This window comes from Hypanus sabinus, chromosome 8, assembly GCF_030144855.1.
Source record: "Hypanus sabinus isolate sHypSab1 chromosome 8, sHypSab1.hap1, whole genome shotgun sequence".
Lineage (NCBI taxonomy): Eukaryota > Metazoa > Chordata > Chondrichthyes > Myliobatiformes > Dasyatidae > Hypanus > Hypanus sabinus.
In genome coordinates this window covers 145804651-145830281 of record NC_082713.1, presented here as the reverse complement: position 1 = coordinate 145830281, position 25631 = coordinate 145804651, and the positions used below count along the sequence as shown (strand labels likewise).

The window sequence follows — 25631 nt, the reverse complement described above, 5'->3', positions numbered from 1 at the left end:
TGTTGCACTCCCTTTAACAGTGCAACATTAAAGGTAATTTGCACTATCATTTGACATGTGGTCTCACTAAGGTTTATATAACACCTCCGTTTTTTTTAACTTTATTTTTAAATTATTATTTCCTTCACCTCACTGGAGCCTTAGTTTTCTTGTGTAGTTGGCAGGTTCTCTAGCCCATTCTCCAAGAAGATAGACACCTTGTCTTTATTCCTAATTATAAATTTTCCTACCTTTCTCATTTACCCTTGCCAGTTTATTCCTTTTCATAGACCTATAAATAGTCTTACAGTCCATTTTTATGTTGCTTGCCAGTTAACTTTCATATCCTAATTACAATTTATTTTAAATCAAATTCTTGGACTTCCTTTGCTGAGTTTTAAAATGCTCTCAATCGTCAAGCTGAGTGCTGTTTTGGCAGCTTTTTATATTTCTTCCTTTAATTCAATACTATATTTAATTCCTTCTGTGCTATATTTAATTCCTTCTGTAAATCGTAGGATGAGGGTGGATAGCTTCATCCTACAGTTTTTCCATCAGCCTAATCGAATTGAGAGAGCAGGCTACTCTGAAAATGTACTTCGTTTGTTGTAACAAAATGGAACCTGTATCGTACCAGAGTGCTTTGAGTGTTCATTCAACATTATGCCTATGGACATTGAAAACATAACAAACTGCAGAAAGACAAGTGGATTTGGTTACTGAAAGAATGCAAAGTACTGTACACTAATTAAGCAGACTAACAGAATGCACCTTGTCCTTGAACTGGCATGTGTAGATAATATGTATAAAAGAGTGGCTATGCCTTCTGTTTTTTCACAACTATCACTAGCTGTTGTGGGGTGATAGTTTTCCCTTGCAGCAAGTAAAATAAGTATGCATATGATTAATCCACACTGAGTTCATTGTTATTATAAGACAAAGCAAAAAGCTGTTTCACACCACATAGAGGTCAGAGTGAAAGATTTGAAAAGGAGTGTTCATTGGCTTTCAGCTTTTTCCAGCAACCTGATGGAATCATGATTCATTAGCAAGGGGAAATAAAAATAAGTTAGGTACAAGTGGACCAATGTTAGAGTGGGGAGGCTCTGGCTCAGCAGTCTTCAGAGACAAAAGGCTTTTTGCAAGGTAAGCTTCTAGTAAGTTGCTTCTTTTTCAATCTTCATCTGTTAATGCACAGTTAGTCCATTGAGAATAGGTCTAGAGGACTGTGTTGTGTTCATTGCATGAAATGTGGGAATTCTGGGAAACCTCCAGCTTCTCAACTAACCAAATCTGAACCAAATGTAGCTAATCAGAAAACATGAAAGAGAACTGGATATGCAGCTCAATAACCTTTAACTCATACAGGAAACTGAGGAGGTCGTCGATAAGAGCTACCCCAAAGTTACAGGAGGCAGGTACCTGGGTGATTGTTAGTAGAGGGAAAGGAAATGGGTGCGAGGGCAGAGTACCCCTGTGGCTGCTCCCCCAATAATAAGTGTACCTCTTTGGATACTGTTGGGGTGGACGATCGACTGGGTGGGGGCACAGTGACAGGATCGCTGGCACTGAGTCTGGTGCTGTGGTATGGAAATGAAGTGGGTAGAGAGGACTGCAGTAGTGAGACAAGATTCCAAAGTTAGAGGAGTAAACACAAGTTTCTGTGGACATGAAAGAGACACCCAGATTGTATGTTGCTACCCAGGTGCCAAGGGAAGAGATGTCTTGGATCAGGTCCACAGTAGGAGGGTGAGCAGCCAGAAGTCTTGTTACATATTGGCACCAGTGACAGGTAGGACAAGAGAGGAGGTCTTGAAGGGATAATTTTAGGAGTTAGGTAGAAAACTGAAATGCAGGATCTCCAGGATAGCACCTCTGGACTGCTGACTGTGCAACGCACCAGTGGGGGTAAGAATAAGATGATTTGGCAGTCAAATGTGTGGCTGCGTAACTGGTGCAGGGGACAGGCTTCAGAATTCTGGATCAATGGTGTCACTTCCAGGGAAGGTACGACATGAACAAAACCTGTTGGGCTGGGTTTGGCAGGAGGTTGGGAACCAGTGTGAGTGGGCTAAGGATGAGGCAGTTGGTATACATCTAGATGCAGTGTGCAGTGAGACTATCAGGAAGGATAGAAAAACAATAGGGCAAAATTGCAGTCGGTGTGATGAGTTCCAGTGTAACATGGCGACAAAGTTGAAAAGGGTGACTGTTAGGGAAATTGATTTGCTAAGGAAGCTCAATTAAAGTTGGTCACAAATAAAATCGGCACAGACTTTGACGTGGCTAGAGTACCTTTATTCAAGAGTATGGGAAAGGTGACTCGCTAACACCATTCGTCCCTGTCACCAGAACTGTTAGAGAAATTGCTTAAATACATGACTCAGACACTTTCAGACTTTGAAGTAAACAGCATTTTATTCATAATATTACGTGGAGTGGAACCGCTAACAGTGGGGTTCGAATTCCAAAAAATACAGAAAGCACACGTACAAATACTGCAGGGAGGCTGCAGAGGACTTGGACAGATGAGGAAAATGGGCAAAGAAGTGGCAGATGGAATACAGTGCAAACACGAGGATATCTGCAGATGCTGGAAATTCAAACAACACACACAAAATGCTGGTGGAACAAAGCAGGCCAGGCAGCATCTACAGGGAGAAGCACTGTCGACATTTCGGGCCGAGACCCTTCGTCAGGACTAACCAAAAGGAAAGATAGTAAGAGATTTGAAAGTAGTGGGGGGAGGGGGAAATGCGAAATGATAGGAGAAGACCAGAGGGGGTGGGATGAAGCTAAGAGCTGGAAAGGTCACACCGGGAGCACCGGATGCAGTATACCACACCAGCCGACTCACAGGTGAAGTGTCGCCTCACCTGGAAGGACTGTCTGGGGCCCTGAATGGTGCTCCCAGTGTGGCCTTTTATATATTGGTGAGACCTGACGCCGACTGGGAGACTGTTTTGCTGAACACCTACGTTCGGTCCACCAAAAAAAGCAGGATCCCCCAGTGGCCACACAATTTAATTCCACGTCAAAATGAATCCAAACTCAGGTTGGAGGAACAACACCTTATATACTGGCTGGGTAGCCTCCAACCTGACGGCATGAACATTGACTTCTATAACTTCCTTTAATGCCCCTCCTCCCCTTCTTACCCTATCCCTGACATATTTAGTTGTTTGCCTGTTCTCCATCTCCCTCTGGTGTTTCCCCCCACCCTTTCTTTCTCCCAAGGCCTCCTGTCCCATGATCCTTTCCCTTCTCCAGCTCTGTATCACTTTCACCAATCACCTTTCCAGCTCTTAGCTTCATCCCCCCCCCCCACCCCACCCCGGACTTCTCCTATCATTTCGCAATTCCTCCTCCCCCCACTACTTTCGAATCTCGAATTTCGAATCTCCCCCACTACTTTCGAAAGATATCTTTCCTTTTGGTTAGTCCTGACGATGGGTCTGGGCCCGAAACATCGACAGCGCTTCTCCCTATAGATGCTGCCTGGCCTGCTGTGTTCCACCAGCATTTTGTGTGTGTTATTGGATGGAATACAATGCCAGGAAGTGTATGATCATGAACTTTGGTAGAAAGCATAAAAGAGTGAACAATTTTCTAAATGAGAAAATTCAAAGATCTGAGATGCAAAGGGACTTGAGAGTCCTTGTGCAGGATTCTTTAAAGGTGAACTTGCAGGCTGAAATGGTGGCAAAGAAGACCAATGCAATGTTAGCATTTCAAGAGGACTAGAATATAAAAGCAAGTGTGTAATGCCTAAGCATTATTAAGCACTGGCGTGGCCTCACTTGGAGTATTGTTAACAGTTTTCGGCCCTTATCTATGAAAGAATGTGCTGACATTGGAGAGGGTTCAGAGAAGGTTCACAAGAATGAAAGAATGTTTGAATTGTATGAGGAGCATTTGACAGCTCTGGGACTGTACTTGCTGGAACTTAGAAGAGTGAGGGGGGATCTCATTGAAATCCGTCGAATGCAGAAAGGCGTAGAGGGGATGTGGAGAGGATGTTTCCAATAGCAGGCGAGTCTAAGATCAGAGAGCACAGTCTCAGAATAGAGAGACATCCATTTAGAACGGAGAAGAGAAAAAATTCTTTAGCCATAGGGTGGTGAATCTGTGGAATGTGTCACCACAGATGACTATGCGGGCCAGATCATTTGGGGTATTTAAGGCAGTTGATACGTTCTTAATTAGCCAGGGCATGAAAGGTGACAGGGAGAAGGCAGAAGAATGACTTTGAGAGGGAAAATGGATCAGCCATGATGAAATAATGGAGCAGACTTGATTGGCCAAATGGCATCAGTCTGCTCCTACCTCTTATGGTCTTATGATAGCTCTTTCATAAGCTGCATCACTGTGTTGTGCTGAAACTGCACAATGGTGAACAGGAAAGCTCTACAAAGCGTAGTCAAAACTGTCCAATTATATTGTATGTAGTATCCACTGAAATCCAGTTACTTTCCCCAAGCAGTAAGGCTGATCAACACTTCTGCCATCTAACCCATCCCTCCACAGCCCCAACCAATGCTCCTTTATCATTTCCTATCAGTGACCTTATGTACCAATGCTTAGAGTCTTTTTATGGACATATAATCAATCTATGTACAATATGTAAGCTTTATATTTATATTTATTGTGTTCTTTATCTTATTGTGGTTTTTTGTGCTGCATCGAATCTGGAGTAACAATTATTGTGTACTACTTTGTGCTGGAAATGAAATTAAACAATCTTGAATCTTCATAGCATGTGGTGTCCATCTTTGTCATAGATATTCTATGGTTCTAAAAGAAGAATAGACATGTTGAGCAATATGAAGCGTGTTGTTTAGACAATATTTGAAATACTGTGAACACCTCTGGTTTTTATATTTTAGAAGTGTTATAAAATATTTGAAAAACATTTTCAATACCAGGTACTATAACAATATAAAAAAATTGTACAATTTAGTAACACAAAAACTTCTGCAGATGCTGGCAATCCAGAGCAACACACACAAAATACTGGAGGAACTTGGCAGGTCAGGCAACATCAAAGCATATGAAACAGTTGATGGTTCAGGCTAAGATACTTCTTCCGGACTGGAAAAGAAGTGGAAAGATGCAGAATAAAAGTGGGGGGGAGGGAAAGGAGGATTGGCTAGACAGTGATAGGTGAAACTAGGAGGGTGGGAAGGTAAAGGGCTGGAGATGGTGCCTGTGAACCATGGTGATGTCTTGTGGGCTGCTTACAAAACTTCTAAGTATACCTCTCTGAATTACTCTCATTGCTGTCTGCAGCCTGTGATTTCCCTTTAAAAAGTGTACTTTTGAAGCCCTGGATGAAACATGGGTTCTACCATCTTCTGGGGGTCAGATCAATGGCATCCTAAGATACAAGGTCTATTGAAACCCATTGAAATTCCAGGTACGAACTCTGGAAAGCCATCTCACGTGCAATGTGACAGTTCCAGACCAAACTGGAAACTCTGAAGGATGTACAAAAGCTGTGGAAAGGTTTCAATGCTACTGCTACTTATAAAGTAAAACCAAGCAACATGGGTGACAACAAGGTTTCACTCCTACTCCTTCTGTGCTCGCTTTGACTGTCAAAACATGAACAAACCTTCACAAACTCCCACAGCCCTTGATGCTCTGTGATTTCAATCTCTGAAGCTGACATGAGAGCATCCTTCAGGAGGGTGAACCCATGGAAAGCATCCTGCCCAGATAGGGTACCTGGCTGAGTACTAAGGACATGTGCAAAATCAGCGGGCTGGAGTGTTCGCCAATATCTTTAACCCCTCACTCTGGCAGTCTGAGATACGCACCTGCTTCAAGCAGGCTTCAATTATATCGGTGACTGTGGTAACCCACCTCAATCACAATCGTTCAGTAACACTTGCATCCACTGTGATGAAGTGCTTTGAGAGGTTGGTAATGAAATATATCAACTCCTGCATGAGACATGAGAAGCGAGTTGGATCCACTTCAATTTGCATAACAGGTCCACAGCAGATGACCTTTCATTGGCTTTTCACTCAACCTAGGACAGCAAAGATGCACACGTCAGGACGTGCTTTATTGACTACAGGTCGATATTCAATACCATCATTCCTTCAACACTAATCAATAAGCTTCAAGACGTTCACCTCCTTGTGCAACTGGATCCTCAATTTCCTCATTTGCAGACCCCAATCAGTTCCGATTGGCAACAACATCTCCATAATCACCATCAGCACAGGTGTTCCACAAGGCTGTGTGCTTAGCCCCCTGCTCTACTCGCTTTATCAAGTCAAGTCACTTTTTATTGTCATTCCAACCATAACTGCTGGTGCAGCACACAGCAAAAACGAAACAACATTCTTCAGGACCATGGGTCTACATGAAACAGTACAAAAACTACACTGAACTATGTGAAAACAACACAGAAAAAAAAACACTAGACTACAGACCTACCCAGGACAGCATGAAGTGCACAAAACAGTGCAGGCATTACTATAAATAATAGACAATAGGCACCGTAGAGGGCAGTAAGTTGGTGTCAGTCCAGTCTCTGGGTATTGAGGAGTCTGATAGCTTGAGGGAAGAAACTGTTACATAGTCTGGTCATGAGAGCCCGAATGCTCTGGTGCCTTTTCCCAGATGGCAGGAGGGAGAAGAGTTTGTATGAGGGGTGTGTGGGGTCCTTCATAATGCTGTTAGACTTGTGGATGCCGCGTGTAGTGTAAATGTCCGTAATGGAGGGAAGAGAGACCCCGATGATCTTCTCAGCTGACCCCACTATCCGCTGCAGGGTCTTGCAACCAGAGATGATGCAATTTCTGTACCAGGTAGTGATGGAACTGCTCAGGATGCTCTCAATACAACCCCTGTAGAATGTGATGAGGATGGGGGTTGGGAGATGGACTTTCCTCAGCCTTCGCAGAAAGTAGAGACGCTGCTGGGCTTTCTTTGCTATGGATCTGGTGTTGAGGTACCAGGTGAGATTCTCCGCCAGGTGAACACCAAGAAATTTGGTGTTCTTAACGATCTCTACCGAGGAGCCATTGATGTCCAGCAGGGAGTGGTCGCTCCGTGCCCTTCTGAAGTCAACAACCATCTCTTTTGTTTTGTTCACATTCAGAGACAAATTGTTGGCTTTGCACCAGTCTGTTAGCCGCTGCACCTCCTCTCTGTAAGCTGACTCATCATTCTTGCTGATAAGACCACTTATGGCTGTGATGCCAGGCACAGCACCAGTGCCATATTTAAGTTTGCTGATGGCACTGCTGTCAAAGGTGGTGGTGAATCAGTGTATAGGAGAGAAATTGAAAATCTGGCTGAGTGATGCCACAACGACAACCTCTTACTCAATGTCAGCAAGACCAAGGAGCTTATTATTGACTTCAAGAAGAAACAAGAGGTCCATGAGCCATTGTTCACTGGGAGAACAGAGCTGGAGAGGGTCAGCAACTTTAAATCCTTTATGTTATTATTTCAGAGGATCTATCCTGGGCCCTGCACATAAGCGCAATTATGAAGAAAGCACAGCAGTGTTTTTACTTCCCTAGAAGTTTGTGAAGATTCAGCATGACATCTAAAACTTTAACAAACTTCTGTTGATGTGTGCTGGAGAGCATAATGACTGATCACATCACAGTTTGGTATGGAACAGAAAACCTACAAAATGGAGTGGATATGGCCCACTCCATCATGGGTAAAGCCCTCCCCATTATTGAGCATATCTACACGGAGCCTTGTAACATGAAAGCAGTAAGAACCCTACCACCCAGGCCATGTCCTCTTCTATCTGCTACCATCAGGAAGAAGGTATAGAAGCCTCAGAACCTACACCACCAAGTTCAAATAAATCAATTTAATATCAGAGAACATATACAGTATACAACCTGAAATTCTTACTCTTTGCAGATGTCCACAAAACAGAAAAAAACCCAAAGAATGAATGATAGAAATATCAGAACCCCAAAGCCCCCCTCCCACCTCCACACATAAGCAGCAGCAGAAACACCAATCCTCCCCCTCCCTCTCCCCCCACTTGCTCCAGCAAAAGCACTGACCTCCCTCCCCCCATCATGCAAACAATAGCAAATGCCCCCAAAGGGCTCTTGATCTAGAACCACCAAAAACTACAGTCCATCCCAACACTTTGGCATCTCAGGCAGGCTCTTTCTCACAATTATTATCCCTCAACCATCGGGGATAACTTCACTTGCTCTATCGTTGAATTGTTCCCACAACCTGTGGATTCACATTCAAAGACTCTTCATCGCATGTTCTTGATATTTATTGTTTATTTATTATTATTTTTCTCTTTTATATTTGCAGTTTGCTGTCTTCTGTACATTGGTTGTTTGTCCATTCTGTTGAGTGCAGTCCTTCATTGATTCTATTGTGTGTCTTAGACTTACTATGTATACCAGCAAGAAAACCTGCCTCGAGTTGTATAAGGTGGCATATATGTACTTTGATTATAATTTTACTTTGAACTTTAAGAAGAAGTCTGATTGGAGAGGAGAGTGGACCGTGACAGAAATGGAATAGGGAGGGGCACCAGGGGAGGTGATAGGCAGATGAGGAGAAGAAGCAAGAACCAGAGTGGAGAATATAAGAAGAGGGAAGGTGGAGGGAAAAAGTATCGAAATCCATGTTCATGCTATCAGGTTGGAAGTTACAAAGACAGAATATCAGGTGTTGCTGCTCCACACTGAGAATGGCCTCATTATGGCAAAAGAGGAGGCCATGGAACAACACGTGGAAACAGGAATTAAAATGGTTGGCCACTGGGAAATTCTACTTTTGCCAGATGGAACAGTCCTCCAATTTATGCTGGGTCTCATTGGGAGAACCGGATACAACAGATGACTCCAACAAATTTGCAGCTGAAGTGTTGCCTCATCCGGAAGGACTGCTTGGACTCCTGAATGGAAGTGAATGGGCAGGTGTAGCATTTCTGTCGCTTGCAGGGATATGTGCCAGGAGGGATGAACGGACAACGAAATAACAGAGGGCGCAATCCTCTCATAAAGCAGAGAGTAGGAGGAGGTAAAGACGTGTTTGGTGGTACGATCCCATTGAAGATGGTGGAAGCTGAGGAGAGTGATGTGTTGGATGGGGGGGATTATGGAAATGGTAGGTGAGGATAAGAGGAACCCTATCCCAGTTAAACTGTCAGGAAGATGGGGTTAACAAATTAGGAGTCTTTCCGCAAAAAAAAAAGGACAGGGTGTGGCGACCCATTTTCTGCGCAGGCGAACCGGCTCACAAATAGCCAGCGCGCGGGGGGAGACTTTGGTAATGCACCTCTGACATCTTTTCCGCCTGGAGAGGAAAAGATTAAATGCCAGCGCCGCGAAGTTTGAATAAACTAGTCTCCAAATGATTTACCGAGTGCATGTCGTTATTTCAGCGCTGTGTGTAGCACATCGTTACATTGGTGACCCCGATGGTCCAAACAGGATTTGGACCAAAGATGACCAACTCTTCATCTGTTCACGCAGTTTCGCTAAAACTGCCGACTTTCTGGACACTGCGACCACGCATGTGGTTTAGCCAAGCAGAAGCCCAGTTCCAGATTCGGCAGATATCTTCTGATTCCACGCATTACTATCATGTGGTGAGCGCCCTTGACCAGGAGACAGCCGCCCAGGTTGCGGATTTCATACAGTCGCCCCCGCAAGAAGGCAAATATGAAGCATTCAAAGCGCTGCTCATTGGGACCTTTGGCCTCTCACGACGTGAGTGAGGTGCCCGCCTGCTTCACCTGGACGGTTTGGGAGACAGACTGCCATCAGCATTGATGAACAAGATGCTGGCCCTAGCTGACGGACACAAGCCCTGCCTCATGTTCGAGCAAGCATTCCTAGAGTGACTGCCCGAGGATATACATCTGCTGCTGGCCGACACAGATTTCAGCGACCCCCGGAAGGTGGCGGCCCGGGCAGACATGCTGTGGAAAGCCAAGAGGGAGAGCGTGGCGTCCGTCAGTCAGATTACCAGGCCATGCGCATAACAGCAGACCAGACCAGGCCCGGCAGGGGGGCACACAGAACACAGAGTCAGGAGTGAGGAGGCCAGTGAACAGTGGTGTTTCTACCACCAACGATGGGGCACAAAAGCCCGCCATTGTCGACCACCCTGCAAGGGCCAGGGCCAGTTGCCTCTAATGACTATGGCGGCTGGCCACCAGGACAGCCTCTTGAACGTCTGGGACAAACAGTTGGGACGCCGCTTCTTAGTCGACACCAGGGCGGAGATCAGCGTCTTGCCCCCAATGGGGTACGACACCCGCAACAGGAAGCCAGGACCCACCCTGAGGGCCACAAACAGCAGCACGATACGTACCTACGGCACCCGCATAGTGCAGCTGCAGTTCGGCGCCAGCCAGTTCATGTGGGATTTCACACTGGCTGTGGTGGCCCAACCACTCCTGGGGGCAGACTTCTTGCGAGCTCACAGCCTGCTGGTCGACTTGCAAGGAAAAAGACTGGTACATGCCGAGACTTTCCAGACATTCTCCCTGGGTGAAGCCAAGTTGCCGGCTCCACACCTGGACTCCATCTTGCTGTCGGACAACGAATTCACCAGAATCCTGGCAGACTTTCCATCAATTCTGGCACCGCAGTTCACGGCAGCCATGCCCAGACTCCAGCACCAAACTCCGACCCAGGGACCACCCCTCCACGCCCGCGCACGAAGGCTCCCCCAAGAAAAGCTCCGCCTGGCGAAGGAGGAGTTCAAGAGGATGGAGGAATTAGGGATCGTATGGAGGTCCAACAGCCCATGGGCCTCCCCCCTGCACATGGTGCCCAAAGCAGCTGGGGGTTGGAGACCATGCGGCGACTACCGCAGACTGAACGAGGCTACCACTCCAGACCGCTACCCCGTGCCGCACATACAGGACTTTGCAGCAAACCTGCATGGGGCAAGAATCTTTTCCAAAGTAGACCTTTTCCGGGGATACCATCAAATCCCAGTGCACCCTGAAGACATCCCCAAAACAGCACTCATCACCCTGTTCGGCCTGTTCTAGTTCCTCCGAATGCCGTTCGTCCTGAAGAATGCCGCACAGATGTTCCAGCGGCTAATGGACGTGACCTGGACTTTGCGTTCATCTATTTGGACGACATCCTTATAGCCAGCAGTTGTAGTCAGGAGCATCTGTCCCACCTCCACCAGCTCTACTCCCGCCTGGGTGATTTCGGCCTCATGATCAACCTGGCCAAATGCCAGTTCGGTCTCAATACCATCGACTTCCTGGGCGACAGGATTACCAAAGACGGGGAAACACCTCTGCCCGCCAAGGTAGATGCGATTCGCCACTTTGCCCAGCCCAACATGGTCAAAGGCCTGCAGGAGTTCGTTGGTATGGTGAACTTCTACCACTATTTCCTCCCCTCAGCAGCCCGTATCATGCGCCCTTTGTACACCCTGATGTCGGGTAAAGGCAAGGACATTACTTGGGACGAGGACGCTGCAGCCGCTTTAGTTAAAGCCAAGGAAGCCTTGGCAGATGCCGCGATGCTGGTGCACCCCAGAACGGACGTTCCGACCGCCCTCACAGTGGACACATCCAATACAGCAGTCAGTGGGGTGCTGGAGCAGCTCGTCGAGGGGCGCTAGCAACCCCTGGTGTTCTTCATCAAGCACCTACGACCACCCGAACTCAAGTACAGTGCTTTAGACCAGGAGCTGTTGGCACTGTATCTGGCAATCCGGCATTTCAGGTACTTCTTAGAAGGCAGGCCGTTCACCGCGTTCACAGACCTCAAACCGTTGACCTTTGCATTCACGAAGGTGTCCGATCCCTGGTCGGCTCACCAGCAGCAACATCTGTCCTACATCTCCGAGTACACGACGGACATCCAGCATGTCTCGGGAAAGGACAACGTCGTGGCGGATGCACTCTCCATACCAGCTGTCCAGGCCCTGTCCCTGGGGGTGGACTATGCAGCACTGGCAGAGGCGCAGCAGGCAGATGACAAGATACCCAGCTAAAGGACCACAGTCTCGGGTTTGCAGCTGCAGGACTTTCTTGTAGGCCCAGGTAATAGGACCCTCCTGTGTGACGTGGCTACTGGCCAACCTCGCCCCATCGTCCCGGCAGCCTGGAGGCGGCGAGTTTTCTACTCCATACACGGTTTGGTGCATCCATCTATCAGGACAACCATCCGGCTGGTCTCCAGCAAGTTCGTGTGGCACGGACTTCGCAAGCAGGTCAGTGAATGGGCCAGAACGTGCGTGCAGTGCCAAACAGCCAAGGTACAGCGGCACACTAAAGCCCCGCCGCAGCAGTTCGAACCCATCCACTGGAGGTTCAACCACATTCATGTGGATATCGTGGGTCCCCTACCAGTGTCCCGAGGAGCGCGGTACCTCCTAACTATGGTAGACCGGTTCACAAGGTGGCCAGAGGCGGTCCTGCTCACCGACACATCTGCCGATTCCTGCGCCCGTGCACTGATCGCAACCTGGGTAGCATGCTTCGGGGTACCGGTCCACTTTAACTCTGACAGAGGCGCCCAGTTCACCTCCAGCCTGTGGTCAGCCTGTTGGGAATGCAGCTGCACCACACAACTGCCTACCACCCACAGTCGAACGGACTAGTGGAACGCTTCCACCGTCACTTGAAGTCGGCTCTCATGGCCCACCTGAGAGGACCTAACTGGGTGGACGAGCTTCCCTGGGTCCTGCTTGGAATTCGTCCAGTGCCCACAGAGGATCTGCACACCTCGTCGGCCGAGTTGGTGTACGGCGCGCCCCTGGCCGTCCCGGGAGAGTTCATACCAGCCCCAAGGGGGCAAGCGGAGGAACCTGCAGCTGTCCTGGACAGACTACGTGGAAGTCTTGGCAACCTGGCCCCCATACCAACTTCACAGCACGGACGGACCCCGACCCATGTACCCAAAGACCTGCAGAACTGTAAGTTTGTGTTTGTACGAAGGGGCGGACACCGGGCACCGCTACAGCGGCCGTAAGAGGGGCCATTCAGGGTGATCAACAACAACGGGTCCACGTACGTTCTGGACATTGGGGGGAAAGAGGAGGTTTTCACGCTGGACCGACTCAAACCAGCCCATGTGGACTTGGCGCCGCGGCGCAGAGGCAGACCTCCCAAACAGAGTCCGACCCAGACTGAGGACATTGGGGGGTGTCTCGCCGGTACAGGGGGAGGGTTATGTGGCGACCCACTTTCTGCGCAGGCGAACCGGCTCTCAAAGAGCCAGCGTGCGGGGAGAGACTTTGGTAATGCACCTCTGACGTCATTTCCGCCCGGAGAGGGCGGGCGCTAGGGATTAAATGCCAGCGCCGCGAAGTTTGAATAAACTAGTCTCGAAACGACTTACCGAGTGCGTGTCGTTATTTCAGCGCCGTGTGTAGCACATCGCTACAAGGGATAATTTGACAGATTTTTTTAAACCATTCACGATTTTGATACAGTAGGTTTGGAGATAATCACATAAACATGAAATAAAACATATGGTGCCAAGATACGAGATAATAACTAATTAACCGAATGACCAGTCCATCGAGCGAGGGGGAAGACAAAGCCTCCCACTGTGGCGGCCGCCGACCTGGGGGCGGGGTTTCTGGCCAGGGATGCGGTGAACGCATGCGCACAACGTGTAAGGCGATGCGCAGGCGCGGATTCATTTCTTGAGGTAAGATGACGGCGAGCTAGAGCTGGGGATAGAAGGTACTGAATGATGTGGGGTTGCTTGTTGGCGGTCGAGCTGACGGTGGCACCAAAGTCCCAAGCGTGGGAGACAGCCACCTTCACAAAGCAAATTTGATGGGGGAGAACGTGAATGCTGCGCGAGGAAGTTGTGTGTGTGTGAGAGTTGGGGGGGGGGGGCGGGTAGGGTATGTGTGCGCATGCGTTAAAGCGATCTCCTGACAGGAAGGTTCAACAGTTAGTTCCCGAAAGTTGGGATCAGAGGGTCGGGCACGTCCAAATCACTCACTCACCCAACCTCCGGTCATAATTGCAGCTCCCCACCCATCTAGGCGTGGGCAGATGGTATAGTAGATGTCTGTACGTTTCCTGGTCATATGAAAGAGGTAGTTGTTTACAAATAACTGATATTTAGTTGTGATATCAAATGATATGTATCATGTGAGAAGGGTATTATTGTCCATTTGCGTTCATATGATTTTTGGAAATCTGCATTCATTCTGGACCCCTCGATACATAGTGAAGCCTAAAGTCCCATACCACCAAGTTCAAGAACAGCTACTTCACCCATTGAACCAAAAGACAGCCAATCACTGGTGTTTAACAATACTACGATGACCTTGCACTACAATGGACTTGTAGTATTTTTTTTGTGAGTGCTGCTTATATATGACGCTATGTGCCTCTAAACCTGCTACAAGCTTTTCATTGCTGTAGTGTATATTGACAATAATCTGGATTTTGAATGTGTTACCTATTCAGAAATCAATGGTTCTTTTCAAAAGGAAAAATGAATGAACAGCTGTTGTTCTTTTTAAGCAGTGAGGCAGCACCTGTACCAGTGGCACAGCCAGTAGAGCTGCTGCTTCACAACTCTGATGACCTGGTTCAATCCTAAATTCCAGGGCTGTATATGTGGAGTCTGCATGTTTTCCTCTGACCTGTGGAATTCCACTGGGGGCGTCAGTTTCCTTCCATAGCTTGAAGAAGTGTGGTTTGGTGGGTTGATTAGCTGTTGTAAATTGCCTCCACTATATAGATGAATGGACAAATCTGGAGGGGGGGAAGAAGTTGGTAGGAATTGAGTGAAAATGGCTTTTAGGGGAATGTGATTGTTCTTGTGAGCTGAAACAGACTTGTGGGCTGAAATGTTTCCTATGTAAATAGAAGATATGGTAATTTTCTTGTTTTCAGTTTTCCGATATTGAATTAAAATGATGCAGAAATACTTCATTGAAGGACAGGTGTACACTGTTCCAATCATCCAGTCAGACTTGCGCCGAGAGGAAGCCATTCATCAGATCAGTGATGCCCTTCAGTATCTCCAGCAAATCTCCAATGATGTGTTCACTAGGTATGGACCTTAAATTTTTTGGTATATCTGTGTTAACCATTGAAAACAAGCTGAAATTGTATAGGTCTTTTTATAGATTGTAGTGCAGTGCATAATTAATATTCACAATTTTTCACTGCTGCCTATAGAGGGGAGTTAGTCTTAATATTCATCAGTCACTCAAAAATCCATGATCGGATGATTATGCTGTGTCAGATTGTCCTAGATCTGTACAATGGAGAATATACTTCAAATGTGCACAAATACATGTACAGTGCATTGGAACATGCTGTGGTTGTGAAGGTGCTACATAAATGGAAGTCTTTTTCTAATGTTTCAAGGCATGTTAAGGAGAAGACATTAATATCAAGCATCTGATGAAGAATAGGCCATAAATCTATGCTTAAAGAGAGTAGTTTAGGTAGCTTTTGGGTGAAAATTATAGGGTTTGATGCCAAGGTAACTGAAAACCTTTGCCTTTGATACAAAGGAATGGATGAGTAATGTTCAGAGGCTGAAAACTGAGCCTCTCAGCATTACTTGTGATCAAAAACAACAAGATAATCAGGCTCCAAACTAAGGTGAACAGAAGGAACTTATTTCTTTTAGCAGGAATGTCAGTAGCTAGCAGGTTTAGGTAATTGGTAGAACCTTGGAGGTTAGGATTTTTCTTCCCTCCATAGAAAAATCAGGAACTCTTTTCCTGTTTCTGGTTTTCCAACGCTATGTTAAAAATATGCAGCAGTACTTCATTGGAGAACTGGTGTGTTCTGTCCCAATCAACTTATTGGACTAGCTTCACAATGAAGCCATTTACCAGATCAGTGATATCCTTCAGTATGTCCATAAAATGATAGTAAAAGTAGAAACTCCTGTACTTAAAAGACTTGACCTAAGACCATAATCTCAGCTGCATAATTCAGTCATTCGGCCCTCCAGTCTACTCCGCCATTCCATCATAGTTGATTATCCCTCTCAACCCCATTCTCCATTCTTACCAGGTGGTAAGAGTGGGCTGCCTCAGCTCTGCCCCTCTGACCCTCAACACAGGTGCCCCTCAGGTCTGTGTCCTAAGCCCCTTCCTTTACTCTCTGTATACTCATGATTGTGTCACCACCCACAGCTCCAATCAGCTAATTTACTGACGATACTACATTGATTGGCCATATCTCAAATAATAATGAAGCAGCCTGCAGAGAAGTCATCACCTTCAAGAAGGCAACCTCTCCTTCAATGTCGCAAAAACAAAGGAGCTGGGTGTGGACTCCAGGAGGAATGGAGACAGGCTAACCCCTATTGGCATCAGTGGATCTGGGGCTAAGAGGGTGAACAGCATACACATCACTGAGGATCTCGTGGTCTGTACATACTGGCTGCATGGTGAAAAAAGCACACTAGTGCCTCTTTCACCTCAGACAGTTGAAGAAGTTTCCTAATCCTAAGAACTTTCTACAGGGGCACAATTGAGAGCATGCTGACTGGCTGCATCACTGTCTGGTATGGGAGCTGTACTTCCCTCAGTCACAGGACTCTGCAGAGAGTGGTGCGGACAACCCAATGCACCTATAGTTGTGAACTTCCCACTATTCAGGACATTTACAAAGACAGTTGTGTAAAAAGAGATCTTTGGGGACCCAAGTCATCCCAACCACGAACTGTTCCAGCGGCTACCATTTTGGAAATGGTACAGCAGCATAAAAGCCAGGATCAACAGGCTCCAGGGCAGCTTCATCCACCAGGCCATCAGACTGATTAATTCATGCTGTGTAATTATTTCTGAGTAATATTGACTGTCCTGTTGTATCTACTATTTATTACAAATTACTATAACTTGCACATTTAGATGGGGATATAATGTAAAGATTTTTACTCATGTATATGAAGGATGTTAGTAATAAAGTCAATTCAATTCATAACTCTTGACGCCCTTACTAATCAATCAAAAAGCTATCATCTTCTGCTTTAAATATATCCAATGACCTGGCCTCCACAGCCATCTATGGCAATAAATTCCATTGTTTCACCACCCTCTGGCTAAGCTTAAGGAAGAAAGAGCTGGAAGCAGAGTTTAAATCCACAAATAACTAAGGGAGATGGGTTGATTTGACTGTATACCATTGGCAGTGGGAATTCTGTCTCAGAGAAATAAGGACTTTGTAATGTTGTTTGAGTTAAGATATGGAATTGGTTCTAATAGAGGTGCTCCAAAGTGTCATTTAGAAACTTGCAGTAGGGGTGTAATAAATGGAAACTTAATCGTCAACTGGTTCTTTCTGAGTTGCTGAGTGTGATTAACCTCAATTTGTGTGCCTCATTTCTGTCATTAATTTATTTGCTTGAGTGAGCTGTTTCCTTGACTCTGTTTTGTAATTAGAAAATAATTCCCTTGCAGTCATCACTGATGTATCCTTGCTTCAGCTGTGATCATCCAGCCTTACACTTGAAACATTTTTGGTATCGGATTGAATTGTTCCTACTTTCTACCTTTACCAAGTTGAACCATGGTGGCCGTCACACTCTTTAAGCTGTGCAATAGGCCAAAAGACTTGTTTTGTAGAATCTTGTTGAAAACCTAAGATTTGAGAAAAAACTGGACAAGCCTGTATGGAAATGAGATCTGATTATCCAGGGAATGCAGGATTCTAACTACTAATGACTTTCATGTGGCAGCTTTCTAATTGCTGGGAATGTGCATGTGTAAATGCTAATATTCTTTAATTTTATTTATTGAGATACAGTGCAGAATAGGCCCTTCTGCCCCTTCAAGCCGCACTGCCCAGTAATCTCCGATTTAACCAATTTACAATTGATCAATTGACCTATGTCTTTGGACTGTGGGAGGAAACTGGAGCACCTGAAGGAACCCATGTGGTAATGGGGAGAACATGCCAACTCTTTCCAGGCAGTGGCGGGAAATGGACCTGGTTCACTGGTGCTGTAAAGTGTTATGCTTAACCACTACGCTACCATATTGACAGCTTTAGAATTGTTTGTAATACATAATATTAATAGAAAACTGTTAGGTATAAAAGATCATACAGATTTTACATGAATATTAACGTTTTAGGGATGTTCTTTTAAATGATTGTAAGAGTAATTAGCATTCCTAGCTGATCCAGAAATACCAATAGCAGATTCTGCTGAAATCTTGAAAATCGTGGGGTTCCTTTTTAGTATAACTGCCGTTGAAGTTCTGCAGGTTTCAGTTTGAGAGCTTAACTTTTCACTTTATATGTTATTGATTTGGATGGAGGAACTGGTAGCATTGTGGACAAGTTTGTCTTTAAATTCCTCTAACAAACGTGCATAATTTCAGATTTGCCCACACAAAATTTCAGTAGCTATTTTCACTCTTCCACTCAACCTGTCTACATCCTATTGCAGATTTCTGACGTCCTCTTTGCAACATGCCCTCCCATCTATTTTTGTGTCATGGCAGACTTGGATACCTTAATTCTGCCCCTACCTCCATGTCATCAATGTAAATTGTAATTAATTGAAGGATAAATCATAAATAATTGAGGGAATCAGCTGGTGTACACAGCATTTATGATATGGGAGTGGGTGGGGAGGTGGGTACTGAATGTTTAGGTGACGAGCTGAATTGAGTTACTTTATCTTAAACGTTGATTATCTCATTATTTAAAGCTGTACTCATTTGGCTAGATGGAGAGTTACATCACACTTCTAACAAGTACATTGCATGTGGTAGAATAATGTTGAAGTCTAGATTTTCAGTTTTGTATAGGCTGATCATTATCTCTTCATATTTAATATTCTATACCTCAGCACAAAACTTTAAATTCCCATTTTTCTTACCATAAGAAATCGTATAACCTTAGTTTTGCTTTGAAAGCTTTGTGAACCTGAATCCTTCTATTACTGCAATATGCTAGCCTAAATTCAGAGTATCATATCATGTGGTGGGTAGGGGCGTACTTTATCCAAATTACATTTGGTCAAAGCTACTGACCTAATAGATCACCTGTCTGTCATCCCACTTTCTCGGGATTGACCTTCCTTGCGGCTTTCAATGATCTTTTGAGGAGTTGACCGCTATGCCTGTTCCAGTACAATCTGTACACTCCTGAAACTATCTGCAGAGGACAGAATTGACCCCTGAACTTGAACACTGTGACAAACTGCTCTCAACACTTGTTATCCATTTAACCAATTAAAATCCATTTAGCTGTTCTAGCATTACATGCATCATAACTGGGTAATGCATACAAAATGTTGGAGGAACTCAGCAGGTCAGGCAGCATCTATGGAAGGAAATGTCTAATTAACATTTCAGGCTAAGACCTGCTGAGTTCATCCAGCATTTGTATGTATGTATGCCCAAGATTTCCAGCATCAGCAGAATCTTTTATGTATCATAACTGGGTCATGGCATTTCACTATTTAAGAGAAAATCTTAATAGAAGGATATCTTGTTACAGGGTTTCCCAAAATGTGGAGAGTAACCAAACTCGCTTGAGGTCTATCAGTGATCGGATCAACTTGGCACAAGCCAAGATCAAGAAAATCAAAGGCAGCAAGAAAGCTACTAAAGTGAGGGCTGAGTACCTTATTTTCTTTGAGTGGATATGATTCTAGCTTGAGTTTCTTTACGGAAATGAGGAGTCATGAATTTAGCTCTTATTCCCTTGTTACACAATTTGAATTTAGATGTTCTGATATTTTCATTGCAAATTGTGGTGTAAAACTAACTACTGTATTTGTACTCAAATTTAATTTGAATTTGCATTGAGACGATTTTCTTGTGTGCAATTTTTTTCTTATTTCAGAGCCAGTAAGAATGGAGCTTTAGCTTACAGACAAAGAACATACGAGTGGTGATTGATAAGTTTATGGCCTAAGGTAGGAGTCAATTTTCGAAAACCTAGCACATTTATTTTTCAACATAGTCCCCTCCTACATGTACACACTTAGTCCAGCGGTCGTGGAGCATACGGATTCCTCCTTTGGAGAAGTGGTCCACAGCAGGCGTGATTGATAAGTTCGTGGCCTAAGGTACAAGGAGATGAGTTATAGAGCTCTCGTTACATGCACACGCAGCTCAACTCTTTGAGTGAAAATGCGGAAAGTTTGGAGTTAATAACATCTCCTTCTACCTTAGGCCACAAACTTATCAATCACCCCATGCTGTGTACCACTACTGGAGGTCCAAGGCACCGACTTCTACAAAGAAGGAATCCGTATGCTCCACAACCGCTGGACTAAGTGTGTAGATGTAGGAAAAATAAATGTGCTAGGTTTTCTAAAATTGACTCCTTCGACCTTAGGCCACTAACTTATCAATCATCCCTCGTAAGAAATAGGAACAGGAGATCCATTTGGCCTGTCGACCCTGGTCTGCCATTCAATAGTATCATGGCTGACATGGCCATGGTCTCAAATCCACCTACCTGCCATTTCCTCATGACCTTTAATTCCCCTGCTGTGTAAAAATGTTATCTAACCATGTCTTAAATATATTTAATGAGGTAGACTCTACTGCTTCTCTGAGTAGAGAATTCGATAGATCTACAACTCTCTGGGAAAAGTAATTTCTTCTCATCGCTGTCCTAAATCTATTCACCCAATTCTTGAGGCTATATATGTTAATGTTAGCCTCACTCAACAGTGGACACAACTTTTCTGCTTCTATCTTATCTATCCCTTTCATAATTGTATCTGTTTTTTTATAAGATCTCCTCGCATTCTTCTGAATTCCAGCAAGAATAGTCCTAGGAAACTCAATCTCTCCTCATGGGTTAAGCACATCATCTCTGGAATCATTCTGGTGAACTTCCTCTGCACCAGCTCCAAAGCCAGTATATCTTCCCTCAAACAAGAGAAAATCTGCAAATGCTGGAAATCCAACTGACACACACAAAATACTGGAGGAACTCAGCAGACCAGGCAGCATCTATGGAAAAGCGTACAGTTGACATTCTGGGCCAAGACCCTTCAGCAGGATTGGAGAGAAAAAGATGAGGAGTCAGAGTTAGAAGGTGGAGGAGAGGAAGAAGAAACACAACGTGATTGGTAAAACTGGGAGGGGGTGAAGTAAAGAGCTGGGAAGTTGATTGGTGAAAGAGATACAGGGCTGGAGAAGGTGGAATCTAACAGGCGAGGACAGAAGGCCATGGAAGAAAGGAAAAGGGTGAGGGCACCAAAGGGAGGCATTGGGCAGGCAAGGAGATGTAAGAGGGAAAAGGGGATGGGGAATGGGGGGGGGGGGGGCCAGTACCGTGTTCAAAAAATTGATGTTCATGCCATGAGGTTGGAGGTTACCCTGATGGAATATAAGGTGTTGCTCCTCCAAACTAAGTGTGGCCTTAACACAACAGTAGAGGAGTCCATGGATGGACATGTTGGAATGGGAAGTGGAATTAAACTGGGTGACCACTGGGAGATCCTGCTTTTTCTGGCAGATGGAGCTTAGTTGCTCAGTGAAGCAGTCTTCTGATCTCCATTGGGTCTCACCGATATACAAGAGGCCACACCGGGAGCACCAGATGCAGTAGATGACCCCAACAGACTCATAGGTGGAAGTGTCGCCTCACATGGAAGGACTGTTTGGAGTCTTCAGAAAGCAGAAGGGGGGAGGTGGGGAAGATACGCTTGGTCGTGGGAACCTGTTGTTGATGGCAGAAGTTACAGAGAACTATGTGCTGGATGCAAAGGCTGGTGAAGTGATGGGTGAGGACAAGAGGAACCCTGCCCCTGGTGGGGTGGCAGAAGGAAGGGGTGAGGACCGATGTGCGCAAAATGGAAGAGGTGTGGTTGAGGGCAGCATTGGTAATTGAGGAACAGTAGCCCCTTTCTTTGAAGAAGGAGGACATCTTCGTTCTGGAATGAAAAGCCTCATCCTGAGAGCAGATGGAATTTTTACAAGTAACGGTCAGAAGAGGTATAGTCCAGGCAGCTGTGAGAGTCAGTGGGTACGTTGTCTCCAGCGAGAGAGAGAGAGAGAGATCAAGAAAAGGAAGGGAGGTGTCAGAAATGGATCAGGTAAATTTGAGGGCCGGGTGGAAATTGGAGGCAAAGTTGATGAAGTTGACCAGTTCGGCATGAGTGCAGGAAGCAGCACCAATGCAGTCATCAATGTAGCCTAGGAAAAGTGGGGGGAGTGGCACCAGTGTAGGCTTAGAATATAGACTGTTTCATGTCGCCAACAAAAAATGCAGGCATAGCTGGGACCCATGGGTACACCTTTTGTTTGAAGGAAGTGGGAAGAGCCTAAGGAGAAATTATTGGGAGTGAGGATAAATTCCACTAGATGGATGAGAGTGGTGGTGGATGGGAACTGGTAGGATCTGTTGTCTACAAACCCTATTTCCAGAAAAGTTGGGATATTTTCCAAAATGCAATAAAAACAAAAATCTGTGATATGTTAATTCACGTGAACCTTTATTTAACTGACAAAAGTACAAAGAAAAGATTTTCAATAGTTTTACTGACCAACTTAATTGTATTTTGTAAATATACACAAATTTAGAATTTGATGGCTGCAACACACTCAACAAAAGTTGGGACAGAGGCATGTTTACCATTGTGTTACATCACCTTTCCTTTTAATAACACTTTTTAATCGTTTTGGAACTGAGGATACTAATTGTAGTAGATCTGCAATTGGAAATTTTGTCCATTCTTGCTTGATATAAGACTTCAGCTGCTCAACAGTCCGTTGTCTGATTCTCCTCTTCATGATGTGCCATACATTTACAATAGGAGATAGATCTGGACTGGCAGCAGGCCAGTCAAGCACACGCACTCTGTGTCTACAAAGCCATGCTGTTGTAACCCGTGCAGAATGTGGTCTGGCATTGTCCTGCTGAAATAAGCATGGACGTCCCGGGAAGAGACGTCACCTTGATGGCAACATATGTCTCTCTAAAATCCTAATATATGCCTCAGAGTCAATGGTGCCTTCACATACATGCAACTCACCCATGCCATGGGCACTGATGCACCCCCGTACCATCACAGATGCTGGCTTTTGCACCTTTCGCTGATAGCAATCAGGATGGTCGTTTTCATCTTTCGCACAGAGAACTCGATGCCTGTTTTTTCCGAAAACTAGCTGAAATGTGGACTCATCTGACCACAGCACACGGTTCCACGGTCTTTCGGTCCATCTGAGATGAGCTCGAGCCCAGAGAACTCGCCGGTGTTTCTGCATAGAATTGATGTATGGCTTCCTCCTTGCGTAATACAGTTTCAAGTTGCATTTCTGGATGCAGCGACATACTGTGTTAAGTGACAATGGTTTTCCGAAGTACTTCCGAGCCCAGGTGGCTATAATTGTCACAGTAGCATGACGGTTTCTTAGGCAGTGCCGCCTGAGGGCTCGAAGATCATGTGCATTCAACAGTGGTTTCTGACCTTGCCCTTTACGCACTGAGATGTCTTTGAATTCTCTGAATCTTTTCACAATATTATGTACTGTAGATGTTGAAAGACCTAAATTCTCTGCAATCTTGCGTTGGGAAATGTTCCTTTTGAACTGACTAACAATTCTGTCATGAATTTTGGCACAAAGGGGTGAGCCACAACCCATCTTTGCTTGCAAAGACTGAGCCTTTGATACTTTTATACCCAGTCATGATACCTCACCTGCTACCAATTAGCCTGCTTAATGTGGAGTCTTCCAAACCAGTGTTACTTGAATATTCTGTGCACTTTTCAATCTTATTTTAACTCTGTCCCAACTTTTGTTGAGTGTGTTACAGCCATCAAATTCTAAATTTGTGTATATTTACAAAATACAACTAAGTTGGTCAGTAAAACTATTGAAAATCTTTTCTTTGTGCTTTTGTCAGTTAAATAAGGGTTTACGTGAATTAACATATCACAGATTTTTGTTTTTATTGCATTTTGGAAAATATCCCAACTTTTCTGGAAATGGGGTTTGTAGAAAGAAACAGAGAGCTTTGAGGCCTTCCTGGTTGGGGATGGAGGTGTATCGGGACTGAACATCCACGGTGAAAATGAGATGCTTGGGGCCAGGGAACTTGAAATCATTGAAAAGATCAAGAGCATGTGAAGTGTCATGGGATGTAGGTAGGAAGGAACTGAACTGGGGGAAAGGAGGAACAAAACTTGAGTCAAGGTGTGCAGCTACGAGTTCTTTCCTCAAGTAAGGAGACCAGAACTACATGCAGTACTTCAAGTGTGGCCTCACCAGCACCCTGTATAGTTGCAGCATAACTTCCCTGCTCTCAAATTCAATCCGTCTAGCAATGAAGACCAACATTCCATTTGTCTTCTTAACATGTACCTGCAAACCAACCTTTTGTGACTCATGTACAAGCACTCCCAAGTTCCTCTGCACAACAGCATGCTGCAGTCTTTCACGATTTTTCTTCCAAGGTGGATAACATTGCATTTATCAGCATTGTACTCCAGCTTCCAGACCCTTGCTCACTCACTTATCTACATCTCTGCATACTCTCAGCATCATCTGCACAATTTGCTTTTCTACTCAGTTTAGTGTCATTAGCAAACTTGGATCTCCCAATTAAACCAGATTCTACTCAGTTTTCCATTTTGATTACCTAAATCTAAACATACAAACAAAGAAGATACAATTAAATATATTAGAACATTTTCTGTGTCACAGAATGAGAGGGAAGGGATGGGGTCAGTTTGTTTAAGCATTCCATGTCCTAATGAATCTTGAATATTGCTCATGTCAAAGTACAGTATTCTAACATGTAATAATTTGTAGATCTATTGCATGGAAATTTATATAGGTTATTTTGTGTGTGTGTGTGTGTGTGTGTAATTATCAGTAAAGGTTCTAAATGGAATGAAAGAATTACGAAACTGCAGAAAAGAATTTAAGCTGTAGATAAGAATAAGTCTCAATTCAAGCTTAATGTTCCTGTGAAGTGCTAGATGTCATTTAACTTTGAGGTTTTTTTTGTATCCTGTTCCAGAAATAGTAGGAGTAGGCCATTTATCCACGTTTCCATCCATTTATTTTAGAAGCCTTGGTTAGAACATACAGCACAGTATCCTTGACCCGTAATGTTGTGCCAACCTTCTAGCCTACTCTAAGATCAGTCTAACCCTTCCCCTCACATGGCTCTCCATTTTTTGTTCATCCATGTATCTACCTAATAATCTTAAATGTCATCCACCTCTTGTTGGGCCCATCATTGATGTCTTTGACACTCCATGAGTTGCTGCTGCCTAACCTGAAAATGACTAGTTTATTCCTAATTATTTTCAGTCTGTTGACCAATCTTTAAAGTATGCCAAAATATTAAACCCCTATAATGTGTATTCTAATTTTCTTTAGTTATCTCTGTATGACAACTAGCCTTCTGACTGTCTAAATAGACCATATCAACTGACTTGCCCTTTTCTATTTTCCAGCTACAAAAAAAATCCAACAGGTTTGTCAGACATGATTTTCATTTCATAATTTATGTTGATTCCCAGAGCTATTTTTATTTTTTCAAGTGCCTTGTTATTACTTAATAGTAGATTATTGTATTTTTCTAATACTGTGGAACATTTCCTCGTCAATAGTTGCTTGCTTGCTTCCCCCTCCCTGCCCTTTCTTGAATAGTAAGGTTATATTTTTAATGTGTGGCAACCTCTAATCTAAAATTGAAAGAATTTTGGAAACTGTCAACCTAATTATCCACTGTCTCA

The 25631-nt window shown here is 44.7% G+C and overlaps 1 protein-coding gene across 2 annotated transcripts in view; it reads left to right on the top strand.

The window, feature by feature from the left end:
• The first annotated feature begins 13591 nt into the window (after window positions 1-13591).
• The window catches only part of wash1 (WAS protein family homolog 1), a 36349-nt gene continuing 24309 nt past the window's right edge, over window positions 13592-25631 (top strand). The window contains exons 1-3 of one of the 2 annotated variants that reach the window (XM_059978166.1): window positions 13592-13628; window positions 14837-14996; window positions 19418-19529. In XM_059978166.1, coding sequence (XP_059834149.1) covers window positions 14857-14996; window positions 19418-19529 — 252 coding nt within the window. In that variant the 5' untranslated portion in view covers window positions 13592-13628; window positions 14837-14856. The other variant, XM_059978167.1, reaches the window with a different exon arrangement.